We start from the raw sequence: 16172 nt of genomic DNA on the forward strand, positions 1-16172 counted from the left end.
ATAAGGTTGCGGGTTCGATTCCTGGCCTTGCTCAGTGGGTTAAGGATCTGGCGCTGCCGTGAGCTGTGGTGTAGGTCACAGACGCGGCTTGGATCTGGCGTTGCTGTGGCTGTGGTGTAAGCTGGCAGCTATAGCTCCAATTGGACCCCTAGCCTGAGAACCTCCATATGCCGCAAGTGCGGCACTGAAAAGACAAAAAGACAAAAAAGAAAAGAAGAAAAAGCCTAATCTTCGGAGAAGATCCTAAACTGTCACCGCTAGCTAACCTTCAGGTGTTGCACAAGCAGGGAGTAAAGGCGAGGTCAGTGTTGAAAACGGCCTGGCTAAGCATCAAAGGAGTGTCCCAATTCACAATCTTCAAAGATTGGGGGGAGTTTTTAAATTCTTCTAGGAGTTACCTGGTGGCCTAGCAGTTAAGGATACAGCATTGTCACTGCTGTGGCTCAGGTTTTATCCCTGGTCCAGGAACTTCTGCATGCTATGGGCATGGCCAAAAAATTTTTTTTTCTTTATATTATGGAGCTTTTGGTGTTTATACATACTTGGTCAATACACTAGCTGACCACTAATGGAACAGAGACTTTGGTGGCCACATATAATTAAATAATATAAATTTTACAAAGATAATTTAGAAAAGTAACTAAAATGACAATAACCCAAGACAATAAACAACAACAGACAAAACAAAAAAATTGAGTTGTTTTGTATATGGGCTGAGGGAATAGTCTACTTTCATTCTTTTACATGTGTATATCCAGTTATCTCCAAACTATTTGTTGAAGAGACTATTTATTCTTTTCTCATTGGATGTCCTTGTCAAAAATCAATTGACTATAGATGATGGATTTATTTCTGGACTCTGAATTCTATCCCATTGATCTGCATGTCTATCTTTATGCCAGTATCACTGTTTTAGTACTCTAACCTTGTAAGTTTTGGAATCAGGAAACCTGAGTCCAACAACTTTATTCTTCTTTTTAAAGACTGTTTTGGCTATTAGGGTTCCTTGCCATTCCATGTAATTTTAGGATCAGCTTTTACATTTTTACAAAACAAAAGCTGTTAGGGTTTTAATGGGCATTGCATTCAAGCTGTAGATCATTTTGAGAGAATTTCCATCTTAACGATATGACACCTTCCATTTCAAGAACATGAGATGTCTTTACATTTCTTTAGGCTTTCTTCATGTTTAGCAATATTTTGTAGTTTTCAGTATATGTCTTGCACCTCTTTGGTTAAATTTATTCCTATACATGTTATTCTTTTGATGCTATTGAAAGTGAAATTATTTTCTGGAAGTGGAATTGTTCACTGCTAATGTACAGAAATACAACTGATTTTTCATGTTGATCCTGTACCCTGCCACTGTGTTGAAATTGTTTATTAGTTTTATTAACTTCCTTGTGGATTCTTTGGGAATTTATATATATAGGATCATGTCTTCTATAAAGAGAAACAGTTTTAACCTTTCCAATTTGAATGTCTTCTTTTTCTTGCCTAATTGCTCTGGCTAGAAGTTCCAGAACAAGGTTGAAGAGCAATGGTGTGAGTGGCAGTCTAACCTCTTTCTTTCTTTTTCTTTTCTTTTTCTTTTTTTTTTTTTTTTTGGCTTTCCCAGGCTAGGGGTCAAATGGGAGCTGTAGCTGCCAGCCTACACCAGAGCCTCAGCAATGCCAGATCTGAGCCACATCTGCAACCTACACCACAGCTCATGGCAACACCGGATCCTCAACACTGAGCGAGGCCAGGGATCGAACCCGCAACCTCATGGTTCCTAGTCAGATTCGTTTCCACTGTGCCATGATGGGAACTCCCTAATCTGTTTCTGATATTGGGAGGGAAGCTTTGAGTCTTTCACCATTGAGTACAATGTTAGCTGTGGTTTGTCATAACTACTCTTTATCAGGTTGAGGACATGCCTTTCAATTTAATTTTTTTTTTTCTCTCATGGAAGTGTATTGCACTTTTTCAAAAGTTTTTTGGTATCAGATGATTATATGAGTTTTCCCCTTCATTCTAGTAATATAGTATATTACACCAATTGATTTTAATTTATTGAGCCATCCTTGTTTTTCCTGAGATAAATCCCATTTAGTCATGTTTTATAATTCTTTTAATATGCTGCTGGATTCCATTTGCTGATACTTGGTTGAGAAGTTTTTTGGTTTTTGTTTTTGACTTACATTTTTTAAATTATAGTTGATTTACTATGTTGTGCCAATTTCAGCTGTACAGAAAAGTGACCCAGTGAATATTTATATATATATATATATTCATATATATATATATTTTTTTTTTCTTTTCCATCATGGTCTACCCCAGGAGATTGGATATAGTTCCCTATGATATACAATAGGACCTTGTTGTTTATCCATTCTAAATAGTTTGCATCTACTAACCCCAAACTCCCAGTCCATCTCCCTCCCTCTTTCCCCTTAGCAACCACAAGTCTGTTCTCTATGTGAGTCTGTTTCTGTTTTGCACATAGGTTTATTTGTGTCATATTTTAGATCCCATATATGTGATATCACATTGCATTTGTCTTTCTCTCTGACTTACTTCATTTAGTATGACAATCTCTAGTTGCATCTATGTTGCTGTGAATGGCATTGTTTCATTCATTTTTATGGCTAAGCAGTATTCCATTATATGTATATATCACATCTTAATCCATTCATCTGTTGATGGACATTTAGTAGTTTCCATGTCTTGGCTATTTTGAACAATGCTGCTATGAACATAGAGGTGCTTGTATCTCCCCCCCGCCCCTTTTCAGCCACACCCGTGGCATATGGAAGTTCCTGGGCCAGGGACTGAATCCGAGCTGAATCTGTGACCTACATCACAGCTGCAGCAACGCCAGATCCTTAACCCACTGTGCCAGGCTAGGGATATAACCTGAAAAGCCACAGAGACAAGTTGAATAATTAACCAATTGCACCACAGAGGGAACTTCTGAATCTTTTTGAATTGTAGTTTTGTCTGGATGTATGCCCAGGAGTGGGATTGCTATATCATACGGTAATTCTATTTTTAGTTTTCTGAGGAAGCTCCATACTATTTTCCATCATGGTTGTACCAATTTACATTCCCACCAACAGTATAGGAGGGTTCCCTTTTCTGGTTGAGAAGTTTTACATCTATATAATTATAAAGGATATTGATATAGTTTTCTATTCTTGTGCTATCTTTGGCTTTGATAACAACATAATACTAGTCTCAGGTAATGAGTTAGAAAGTGTTCCCTCTTCTTATATGTTTAGAAGAGGCTGAGAAAGATTTCTGTTAATCATTAAATATTTGGTAGAATTCACCAGGGAAGCTGTTTGATTCTGGGCTTTATTGTGTTGGCAGGTTTTTGATTATTCCATTTCAGTATTTTTATAGGTCTGTTCAGATTTTATATTTCTTCTGGAATATGTTTTGGTAGTTTGTGTGTTTCTAGGAATATGTCCATTTCACCTAGGTATATAATCAGTTGGCATACAATTGTTCACAGTACTCTCTTATAATCCTTTTTACTTCTGTAAGGTTGGTGGTAAAGGTCCCACATTCATTCCAGGTTTTAGTAATTTGAATCTTTTTTTCTTGAACAATCTATTTAAATTTGTAAAATTTGTTGATCTTTTCAAAGAATCATTTATTGTATCATTTATTTTTTTAATCTTTTTTCTCTTCTCTATTTTGTTTATCTCCATTTTAATTTTTATTTACTTTTTTTCTGTTTGCCTTAATTTTTATTTCCTTTTTTTCTGCTTGCCTTAATTTTCTCTCCTTTTTCTAATTCCTTAAGATGCACTAGTTAGGTTATTAATTTGTTTTGTTTCTTTTTTTAAATGTAGGCATTTTTAACTATAAATTTCCCTGAGCACTGTTTTCACTGAATCCTATTAGTTTTGGTAATGTATTTTTGCTCTCATTAATTGCGACATATTTTCTAATTTCCCTTCTGATTTTTTTCTTTGACCCAGTGGTTATTTAGTAGTGTTATTTAATTTTCACATATTTGTATATTTTGCAAATTTCCTTCTATTTCTGATTTCCAATTTCATTCCATTGTGGTCAGAGGACATACTTAGTATGATTTCAATCTTTGTAAATTTATTGAGAATTGTTTTCTGGCTGAACAAATAGTTTATCCTGTAAAACTTTTATGTGTATTTGAGAAGAATATGTAGTATGCTATTTTGGAGTTGACTGTTCTAATGATGTTTGTTAGGTTTATTTGGTTTGTAGTGTTGCTCAAGTCTTGTATTTCCTACTTGATTTTTTATCAAGTCTTTCTATCAATTATTGAAAATGAAGTGTTGACGTCTTCAAATATTACTGTAGGACTATCTCTATATCCACTCAATTCTGTCTACTTTTGGCATGTATTTTGGGTGTCTGTTGTTAGGTGCATGTATAAGTTAAACATTTTTGTAATTGAAATATCTTGATGGATTAATCCTTCAAAAATTTAAACATTTATTGTAGTTGATTTAAACTGTTGTATTAATTTCATATTCTTTTCCATTTTAGGTTATTATAAGATATTGAATATAGTTCCCTGTGTTATACAGTAAATCATTGTTGTTTATTTTATGTATGGTAGTGAGTATCTGCTAATCCCATACTCCTAATTTATCCTTCCTCACCACTGCCTTTCCTCTTTGGTAACCATAAGTTGTTTTCTATGTGGATTGACCCTTTTTTTTTTCTTTTTAGGGTCGCACCTGTGGCATATAGAAGTTCCCAGGCTAGGAGTCTAATCGGAGCTTCAGCTGCTGGTCTATACCACAGCCACAGCAATGTGGGATCTGAGCTGCATCTGTGACCTACACCACAGTTCATGGTAACACCAGATCCTTAACCCACTAAGTAAGGCCAGGAATTGAACCCACATCCTCATGGATACTAGTCGGGTTCATTACTGCTGAGCCACAATGGGAACTCCTGGATTGACCCTTTTAAAACATTACATAATATCCTCTTTTTTAATCTTAACAATTTTTGTCTTATTTTTGTCTGATATTTGGAGACCCACTCTAGGTCTCAATTAGCTACTGTTAGCACAGAATAGCCTTTTCTATCTTTTTATTTGCAACTAATTCATGTCTTTGAATCTAAAATGAACTATCTTGTAGACAGCATATATTTGGATCATGTTTTTGAAAAAAGTATCCATTCTGCCAATCTTTGCCTGTTAATTGGAGTTTAATTTGTTTGCATTTAATATAATTACTAATAAGGAAGGACTTCTAACATTTTGCTATTTGTTTTCTAATGTCATATCTTTCCCCCACCATTCTTTACTGCCTTTTTCTGTGTTTCGATGATTTTTTTTTTTTTTGGTAGTATACCATTTTGACTTCCTTCTCATTTCCTTTTCTGTATATTTTTTAGTTATTTTCTTAGTGGTTGCTCTGGGGATTACAACTAACATGTTAATTTATAACAGTATATTTTGGATTAATACAATCTCAACAGTATACAAAAATCTTTGCCCCTATATAGCTCCACCTCCCTTATGTCGTTATTGCCACAAATTTGTGTGCCCATGAATACTGAGGTATTGATTTATGCAGCCATCTTTTAAATCCTATATTAAAAAAAGAGTCACAAAATACAGTGATACTGTCTTTTCTATTTACTTATATGGTTACCTTTAGCATATGCTTTATTTCTTTGTGTAGATTCCAGTTACCATTTAGGGCAGCCTGAAGAACGCCTTTAGCATTTCTCTTAGGGAAAACCCAGATCACGAGAGAAGCATTTCATCTAAAAGAGGAAGACAGACACCCTCTGAGAACACAGTTGATCTGGTAAACATGAGAGTGAATTTATAGGGAGAGTTCAGGGAATTTCGCTCAGTCGCTGGATTTTCTTGATGACAAGGATTCTAAGTTCACCTGTATAGCATGCTGACAAGTTTGCAGATAGTGGAACTGAATGTATTAAAGGCATCTAAGAACTATGGGAAGGGGAGCTGAGCCAAGAGTAGAACTGCACCCACCTATGCAGCTCCACTCAGTTGCCATGTTATGTATTATTTCTCAAGTTCTTGGAAACAGTAAAGCCTTCCGGAGGCTCACTGCGGTGCTGGTGCAGCTTCTGCCAGTTCGTCCGGTAGATGGGGCTCTGGCAGGGAGGCTGGTCCCAGCAGGCTTTGCGGGGTTACTCAGAACTTGCCTGTGACGTGTCACGCTGTCGTCCTCAACGTCCTCGTCAGCGGCGGCGGCCCAGTTGAGGTTGGCGTGGCGAGGGGAGACTTGCTTTACACTCTGTAGTGGAAGTGGGGTTGTGAGGAACGAGAAAGACCGAGGAGAAGGCTGGGACTGGGCTGGGACTGAAGCAGGACTGAGCCGGGAGGTGAGGAGCGGCCGGTGGCGGCCGCCGCCTTTAGCAGCTGCAGCGGCAGGGTTGGCGTCTCCTCTGAGGAGATCGGTTGTCTAGGCCGCGGCAGCCATGGCCGTGGACTTTGGGGACCAAGCCAGCGGGTTCCGCCACAACGAGGTGATCAGGTTCATCAACAATGAGGTCCTTATGAATGGGGGCGGCCCCGATTTCTATGTGGCCTTCCGCTCAAAGCCCTGGAGTGAGGTAGAGGATCGGCTTCGGGTCATCGTGGCTGACCCGCAGGTGCCGCACTCCATCAAGAGGGCCTGTGCCTGGAGTGCGCTGGCCTTGAGCGTGCGTTTGGGCGCGAGGCAGCAGGAGCAGCAGGTGAGCCAGATCCGGCGGCTTCAAGAGCAGTTAGAGGAGCGCGAGGTGGCTTCCTGGGCTCTGGCCTCCGAGCTACAGCGCCTGCGTGACGAGCGGGAGGAGGTAGTCACGCAGCTGGGATTCACACAGGCCGCCCTGCAGCAGGCGCTGAATGAGTATGACATGCTTCGTGGGCAACTGCTCCAGGTGGAGAGACTGGCCCAGGTCGCCCCACAAGCCCAAGATATGGCGCCTTGTCCTCGAGCCGAGCAGCTTGGGGCTGCAGCGTGGCCCCTGAACGCAGAGCAGCAGAGAGATGAGGTGGCCATGGGGGTGCATGGCAGGCTATATTTTGAGGCCCAGATGCCAGCCTCGGCAGCTGTGTTTTATGGGCCAGGACCCCTGAGTCCCTGGGCCCAGGCCATGCAACACCCCCTGCTGATGCCGATGCCATACCCATTTCCATTCCACGCACCATTCCCAATGGGATTCCCATTCTTGGCACCTATGCCACCACCAGCAGTCATGGAAGCAGAAGCTGCAGATGTCCCACCTCAGATGCCTCCTCCAGCGATCTACCCACCTGGCCCGGGGGCTGCTGTGAGCTTCCAGGAGGAGACAGCCACACTGGGAAACCAGCAGAGTTGCAGCCAGGGGGAAGATTCTGCGACCCTCCAGGGTACAGACCCCTTAGGGGATATCAGCGGCCTTAGCCAGAAAGAATGTCTAGCGAGGCCCCAGGGCATGGTCCCACTTGGGGGTAGTTGGAACCTCAGCCAGGATGGAGGTCTAGATGGGTCACAGGGGATGGTCCCTCTTGGGGGCAGTTGGAACCGCAGCCAGGATGGAGGTCCAGAGAGGCCCCAGGGGATGGTCCTTTTGGGGGCCAGTGGGAGCTCCGGCCAGGAAGAAGTTCCCCAAAGACCCCAGGGGACTGTTCCCCTGGGGGGCAGCAGAAGCCAGAGCCAGGAGGGAGATCTAGGGAGGCCCCAGGGGACTGTCCCCCTGGGGGACAGTAGAAGTCACAAGCAGGAAGATCCAGAGAGGTCTCAGAGGACTGTCCCCCTGGAGGTCAGCAGAAGCCAGAGCCAGGAAGAAAGTCCACACAGGCTCCAGGGGACAAGGGGCAGCAGAGGCCAGAGCCAGGAAAGAGGTCTGCACAGGTCCCAGGGGCTGCCTCCCTCTGGGGGAAGCAGAAGCCAGAGCCAGGAAGGAGGTCCACAGAGGCCCCAGGGGATGGAGGGCAGCAGAGGCCAGAGCCAGGAAGGAAGTCCACAGAGGCCCCAGGGGATGGAGGGCAGCAGAGGCCAGAGCCAGGAAGGAAGTCCACAGAGGCCCCAGGGGATGGAGGGCAGCAGAGGCCAGAGCCAGGAAGGAAGTCCACAGAGGCCCCAGGGGATGGAGGGCAGCAGAGGCCAGAGCCAGGAAGGAGGTCCATGGAGACCCCAGGGGATGCCTCCCATGGGGTTCAACAGGAGACAGGGCCACGAAGGAGGTCCAGAGAGGCCCCAGGCAACCGCCCAGGTGGATAGCTGGAGCCATGTTGGAAGAGAAAACCCAAAGAAACAACAGCCTCAGGGGCAGAAGACCAAGCAGCTAAAAGGGAAAAGGGCCTCAGAATCATACCACCAGGAGCAATCTGCTTCAGGCTGCAGTTCAGTGTATTGGGACTGCCCATGGTGTAAAGCAGTGAATTTTCCCTGGCGCAAGGCCTGCTATAAATGCAAGAGAGTCTGCATGGCCGTTGAGAGTGGAGGCCCTGACCCAGGACAAAGTGACTAATTTCAGGAAGGTAAGTAAGAATTGGAAATACTCCGAAGAAAAACCGATTTCCTCATACCCCTCTTTGGATCAAAAAGTAACTTACTCATTTCACAGAAAATTTGAAACCAAAATTATGATATAGAAAATTAAATAATCCATTATCCCATTACCCAAATAATAGCTATTTATCATTGTGGATACACATACACATACAAACACATATGTATTTATTTTTCTATTTACTTGAATAAAGAGGGACTGCTTTTGAGTATCACACTTACTCTTTAAGGAATTTCTCATAATTGCATTTATGTTCACAGGTGCTGGATTCTGGATGGCCAATACTCATTGGCTGACTCCCTGGAGAAGCTGAAGTCAAGACTTTTTTTCTTCTTTTCACTCCTTTCTGTTTTCTTATTCCTTTGTTTTCCTGAAAAAGCCATATCTTTGGCTGGGAGCAGCCATGTGTTTTTAGTTATAAGCCATACTGAATTTTAGGAGTACTGTTTTCCTTGAAAATGCTATTGTTCCTTTGTATACTACTGCAGTGTTCATGTTTGCTTCTTGTTTTTAAGTTTCGTAGGTGAGCATAGTCTTTATTTTTTTTTTCTCTGAGCCCCATGGAATTTGCTTGTTGCTGAAGAATCTGAATCTATCCCATTAGAGGATCTCCCAAGAGCCTAAAGAAACCACACCTTGTTTCTGACTGACTTGCACCACAGGGAGACTCCACCCCACCCCCCACTCCCCATCCCCACTCCCCACCCCCTGCCACTGGCTGGAGCCAAGAAGAGAGACGTCAGGGAAGAAGAGATGCCTTGGCACTTGGGGGGGGAAGGAGGGCAAAATAAATTTGTTAAGATTTAATTTCTCCGTTGGGACAAGGAATTAATTCATGAGAGTTGGGGTTGCAGTGTTCAATTGTATAGATGATAGCAAATTTGACAAATTTCATCTTATTCATTAGTATATGTTAGGAGCTCGACTTACACATTAATATCTGGTGCACACATCATAATCTGATTTGGCGAGTTTGGTTAGATAACAGGACAGCCTAGTTTGGGATACACATTATATCAGGAGTAACTTATTTGCCTTGCATGTACTGTGGCCTTTGGGTATACCCAATTAAAATAACATCCAGATATTTCTGCAGTTCCGGGGACAGTTTCAAAGAGACTTCCGTGAAGGGACTTTATTGCCCAACTGCTCATCTCATTGGTCCCAGGTGAGACAAATGAGCAGTGGCAAAGATGGGGAAAGTGGCCTCTCAAAATTGTAGGCAGCACTTTTTCTTTTTTTTCTTTTTTTTTTTTTTTGTCTTTTTGCCTTTCCTAGGGCCACTCCCGCAGCATATAAAGGTTCCCAGGCTAGGGATCGAATTGGAGCTGTAGCCACCGGCCTACGCCAGAGCCACAGCAACACCAGATCTGAGCCTCGTCTGCAACCTACACCACAGCTCACGGCAATGCTGAATCATTAACCCACTGAGCAAGGCCAGGAGTCGAACCCAAAACCTCATGGTTCCTAGTTGGATTCGTTAACCACTGCGCCATGACGGGAACTCTGGCAGCACTTTTCTGATATGCTCCTGATTTCCTCCCTTGAGAGGGACAACTAGTTTCCTGGTTTCTTGAAAGACCACCAGGCGGCTGTCTTAAAGAAGGACCATGCTTGCCGGAGTGTTGGCTACACACTCGAGCCCTCAGCCTCAGGCCGCCACCTTCCCAAATCCCTTTCTAGTCAGTGGATGAAGAACAAAATGGATTCCAAGGACAGACATCGTGCTATGGATGGCGATTCTCTTGGGAGGACTGATTGGATTAAAAATAGAACTAGACCAGGACAAGCACTACTGACAATGCCCCTGGGCCATCTCTTCCACTTGGTGTGTTCTCTGCCAGCTTCTCAGAGGCAAGTGGAACCCAGGGGGTGGGAAGTCAGATCAGCCTCCAGTCTGAATAAAAGGTGTTTTTGCGTTCCCCCAGGAGATCCCAACTCACCAAGCTCAACCTTTGTCAGAGGTTTTCTGATTCGAACTAATAATGAAGTGTGTGCACTTATTTGCCATGTCTCCTGTGTAGTGTTTACTTCAGAGCAGGTTTGTTTTTGTTTTTGTTTTTTGGTCTTTTTAGGTCCACACTGTGGCACATGGAAGTTCCCAGGCTAGGGGTCCAATTGTAGCTGCTGGCCTATACCATAGCCACAGCAATGCCAGATCCAAGCCAGCTCTGCAACCTACACCACAGCTCACTGCCACACGGGATCCTTAACCCACTGAGTGAGGCCAGGGATCGAATCTGTGTCCTCATGGATACTAGTCAGGCTTGTTACCTCTGAGCCACTATGAGAACTCCAGAAGCAGCAGTTTAAATGGACATCTTCCCTCCATCCCACTGAGGTGACTGAAAGTTCAGTTTCATTCACTATTTAGGGGCCCCTCCTCTTCTTGCGAGTTATCCAAGAATGGGAGGGCAGAGGGTATTGTACCAGGTCTTTAATCCATTGTGATTATCCCTGCTCCCCTCACTGTCCAAGTCCACATGGTCCCTTGAAGGTGGGCCTCTCTGCTACTCCTGGGTATGGGGGCGAGAGGAGAGGTGAAGTGAGGAGAGGATTTCTGCCCAGCCTGGAAGCTCTAATGCCTGGTGTCCAGCCTTGCTCCAGGCACCTAAAAGCCATTTCACTGAGGCCCTTTCTCCCAGAGGTTCTTCCAGCAGAAATTTCCCTCCTGCCTTTCTGTCCTACAAGGCACTGTCCCCTCCCTCCTGTGCAGAATCCCATCAAGATGCTCAGGATACTGGAAAAGAGCCAGGCTATTAAGACAAAGAGGCAAAGAGGGGTAGAGTCTGGCTACTTGCTTGGCTAAGAGACAGGGATGGGACAGAGAACAGAAGGGAACCTGCCCCACCAGCATTCTCCCTTCAAAGTCCTGACTACCGGGAGGCCTTGGCTACTTGGAAGGGCGCTGGGGAGGAAGGGGACCACCAGAGACATCAACCCAAAGCTAGGTTTTCTGGGTTGGAGGCTGGTTTTGTGATACTCTTGTGTATGCTGTTAGCTCTATGGAATTCCGGAAAGATGAAACACAGATGAGACTTGGGAATTTTCCAGCATAATCCATTTTGATGTACCAGCTCACTTTAGATCTCACTACATTTGCTTCGCTTATGGCATGACTTTAGGTTTGCACGAAAGCAGACTCACCCTGTGCATAGTTTTTATATAATTTTTTTCCCGTCTTTTAGGGCCACACCTGTGGCATGTGGAGGTTCCCAGGCTAGGGGTCCAATCGGAACTGTAGCCATCGGCCTACACCAGAGCCATAGCAATGCAGGATATGAGCCAAGTCTACAACCTACACCACAGCTCACAGCAACACCGGATCCTTAACCCACTGAGTGAGGCCAGGGATCAAACCCACATCCTCATGGATGCTAGTTGGGTTCGCTAACTGCTGAGCCACAATAGAAACTCCTATATAGTTTAATATGATTACATAGTTGAATATGATTACGGCCTTTCAGGGCTAACTCTTTCCAAAGCAATCTGATTAACTGAGGCTGTCAAATCATTACTTTCTTCTGGGCTGGGTACACATAAGAAAAGGCAGGAGGTTTCTCAGGCAAGAATCTGGGCTTTGGAGGTCAGATACTTGCTCTGCTATTCAGTAGCTGTGTGAACCTAAAAGCCTTGAAGTTCCTGTCATGGTGCAGTGGTTAACGAATCCGACTAGGAACCATGAGGTTGTGGGTTCGATCCCTGGCCTTGCTTAGTGGGTTAAGGATCTGGCACTGCCGTGAGCTGTGGTGTAGGTCACAGACACGGCTTGGATCTGGCGTTGCTGTGGCTGTGGTGTAGGCCGGCGGCTACAGCTCTGATTAAACCCCTAGCCTGGGAACCTCCATATGCCGTGGGAGCAGCCTTAGAAAAAGCAAAAAGACAAAAAAAAAAAAAAGTTACTGAACTTCTCCGAATCCCAGTGAGTGGTTGTTCCCTCTACCTATTCTTAAGGTTCTGCTCCAGGTGCAGTAAGTAATGAGTATAAGGGATTGTTAAGGAGTTGCCATTGCAGGCTTCCTATGTCCTAGGCACTCTAAACATGTTACCCTTAGGTGACTATAAGGTATAATAGGTACCTGCATTAATAGTTCCTCAAAGCGAATATTACTACCCCCATTTTACAGATGTGGTAACTCAATACTCAAATTTGGGAGTTGGTGAAGCCTGGCTTCAAAATGAAATTTTACTGATTCTAATGTCTGTGCCTCCAGACTTTGAAAAACTTGTGGTCTCCAAAGCAGACAGTTTGGGGGGTGGAGGGATGTGCTGGGGTTGTGGGATGGAAATCCTATAAAATTGGATTGTGATGATCATTGTACAACTACAAATGTAATAAGTTCAGTGAGTAATTAAAAAAAAAGAGTAAAGGGAGTTCCCGTCGTGGCGCAGTGGTTAACGAATCCGACTAGGAACCATGAGGTTGCGGGTTCGGTCCCTGCCCTTGCTCAGTGGGTTACCGATCTGGCGTTGCCGTGAGCTGTGGTGTAGGTTGCAGACGCGGCTCGGATCCCACGTTGCTGTGGCTCTGGCGTAGGCCGGTGGCTATGGCTCCGATTCGACCCCTAGCCTGGGAAACCTCCACATGCCGCAGGGGCGGCCCAAGAAATAGCAAAAAAAAAAAAAAAAAAAGAGTAAAGGGCACAGGAACAAAAAAAATGTCTGTGCTCCTTCCATAATATCACACTGCCTTAACCCTTTACTTAACCCTTTACCCTTACTAAATAATATATTTGCATGTTAACATGGATTACCAATGCCTAAACCCAATGACATGACTATAATGGGGCATAATGGTAGTCTTGTGGTCCAGAAGCTGCTCTTTTAGAATCGCTCAAGCTTTGGGATATGTGACCACATAGGCTGCCAGTAAGTAGGACCACTTATTACCTCAGGACTGCAAAAATGAATAAGTAAATAAAAGAGTGGTTATTTAGGTGGTGGAAGTGAATTGTATCTGATTCTGCAGACTGGCCTCATGAAAAGGTCATAGAGCTGAGCTTAATACTTTTAAGATAGAGCCCATCTTGATTGCTTATCTATAGTCTATCTGAATTACTGTTTTTGTTTCACGTGGATAAGGTGCCAGTTGTAACAGTCCAACAGACATACGTATTTAGTTTTCAGTGAGGAAGTAGGAAGAAAAGAGACTTCAAAAGCTCCAGACTCATTGCAAACTGGGTAATGAAATTGATGTTTTTATTTTATTTTGTCTTTTTGCTATTTCTTTGGGCCGCTCCCGAGGCATATGGAGGTTCCCAGGCTAGGGGTCGAATCAGAGCTGTAGCCACTGGCCTATGCCAGAGCCACAGCAACACGGGATCCGAGCCGCGTCTGCAACCTACACCACAGCTCAGGGCAACGCAGGATCCTCAACCCACTGAGCGAGGGCAGGGATCGAACCCGCAACCTCATGGTTCCTAGTCGGATTTGTTAACCACTGCGCCACGATGGGAACTCCGGAATTGATGTTTTTAAAATCATGGTACTAAATTTATGACAGAGTGGCAATGAAATACATAATTTCTTTATTTAGGGCTTTGTAAAACCTTAACATCGAATAGTAGCAGGTTCTTATTATGTGGTGCAGGCATTGTGTGCAGTGCTTTTGAGTGGTTACTTCAGTTCTAGTGTGTGACAGAGTGATTGCATCCATTGGCACTAAGCCATACAGAAACCTGAAGATACTGAACAGCCCTGTGACTTTAGGAGGTTGCTGTTGAACAGATTTTTTTCATTCGGTACTTAAGACAAATGTTCAGGACCATGATGAAATAGAGCAAGAAGTACTGCTGCACTGGGTATCAATACCTCTAGGGGATCTAGGACAATTCCTTGGATACAACTCCCTATTTGGTTTACTGCTGGAAGCATTCTATTGAATGGACCTCAGAATCCTCCAGTAGGTCAGATCCTGGCCCATCTAGCCCAACTTCTCCAGGGCTTAAAACAATTGTAGAGAAGCATATAAGTTTAGAGGTAAGAACTGCAAATAGGAATCTCTAGCTTTTTATTACTTTACAGATCAAGCAAATAGCACGCGTAGAAAGAAGGCTTCCTACATGGTGGGCACAGTGTTAGACTCTGGAAGCGATCATTATTGCCTTCAGTGATCCCCTGTTCTGTTAGAATAAATAAGACAAATATACACCAAACATCAGTTATTAGCCTTTTCTTCAATTGTTCCAACATATTTTCTGGCCTGTGGATGTCGGTTTTCAAAGGATTCTGGGTCTCATATGGCATTATTTCATAAATGATTATTTTTTTCAGTTGAAATTAAGGATGCCTGTATATCTATAATAATTCCAACTCAGAGCAATCACTTGCCCTTGAAGTTTAGAATTTTTGTGAGGATTCAATGAATGTTATTATTACTATTATTATTATATGTAGCCTAATCATAGGCAAATGGACCATTTTACTAGGCTCTTTGTAATACTGACAGTACCTCAGAATCCTCCTTACTGCCTTCGTAAACTTCTATGAATTTTGGAACACAAGTCAGGAACAAGTTGTATAGAAAGCTGGTGGTTTTACTGCATATTAAATACCAGTAAGTGCTAAAGGAGTTTAGAGCTATCCAAGTTCAGTGTGGACCATTTTGGTTTGCAAAGCTCCTGTGATAGCCAGATGGTTGCACATGGTGCCACCACTTGATGAAAAAGTTACTAGAAAAGTTGACTTCATTTTACTTCAAAATAACCTGCTGTATTACAGTTTCACTTGTGACATTCTACAGCTTTTTGTTTTTATGTTTATATCTACTATTTTAGGTTTTATTCTTCATTCTGCACTACATTACAAAAATAATTGCACACAAGGCAGAAACTTGTGATTGCTTTTCTGGTAGGCAGCATTAAACCATACTCCAGTGTTTATAAAATGATGACAAAGAGCTCTCTGAGGGTTTTGTCTGTAAGTAAAAGTTTTAAGATATTTAATCTCATCTGTTTTTTTGTTTGATATATATTTACTTTGATAATTTCAGTGAGCCATATTGGTTCCAGGAAAGAAAAGGACTGAGCAAGTACTGAAAATTTCATGCCTTTACCACTACGATTCCTGATATTGTCTAGACAGTTCTGAAATTCCGAACATATATGACCTGCTTTGTAAAAGACTCTTACTATTGAACTCCCAGCTGATCGATGTTTCTAACATTTTTTCATGAAATATTTATTTCTGAGAAGGAAAAGAAAAATGATGCCAGTGTTGCATCTGTAACTACAAAATGCATTTAGAAATCCACCATTAGCTATTTTGCTTGCTGGGTTATAATATTTCATTTGTATTTACAAAGCTGCCTAGGGAAACATTTATATAGTCCATTTCATTCTATTCCTTTGCCAAATTCTGGTGTTCGTGGTGTATAGATCAAAGCAGTCTTCCGTGTTTCAAAACATTAGAGATTTCCTAAAAAATGTTCAGGCAAAAAAAAAAAAATGTGTGGACAAAACAGTCTCTTGGACTTTAATCTTTTGGTTTAAGCATCAGCGGTAGAACTTTGTTTTTGAGCTTCCAAGAAAGAGAACAGATTTTTAGAAGGAAAGCTGGAGACTTCCTTACAGAGAAATGATATTTTCTTATACTGATATCATACCCAGAGTGCCCCCACCCAGGATCGAGGGAGGTAGAAAGAAAATTCAGTCATGATCCAAAGG

General features: G+C 43.0%; 1 protein-coding gene across 1 annotated transcript; it reads left to right on the forward strand.

Annotated features, from left to right (window-relative positions):
- Window positions 1-6329: 6329 nt before the first annotated feature.
- On the forward strand, window positions 6330-8531 carry TEX13D (TEX13 family member D). The gene has a single exon (XM_047764367.1). The coding sequence runs from the start codon at window positions 6448-6450 to the stop codon at window positions 8464-8466; it is 2019 nt and encodes a 672-aa protein (XP_047620323.1). The 5' UTR covers window positions 6330-6447; the 3' UTR covers window positions 8467-8531.
- Window positions 8532-16172: the final 7641 nt, after the last annotated feature.

Source organism: Phacochoerus africanus, chromosome X, assembly GCF_016906955.1.
Source record: "Phacochoerus africanus isolate WHEZ1 chromosome X, ROS_Pafr_v1, whole genome shotgun sequence".
NCBI lineage: Eukaryota > Metazoa > Chordata > Mammalia > Artiodactyla > Suidae > Phacochoerus > Phacochoerus africanus.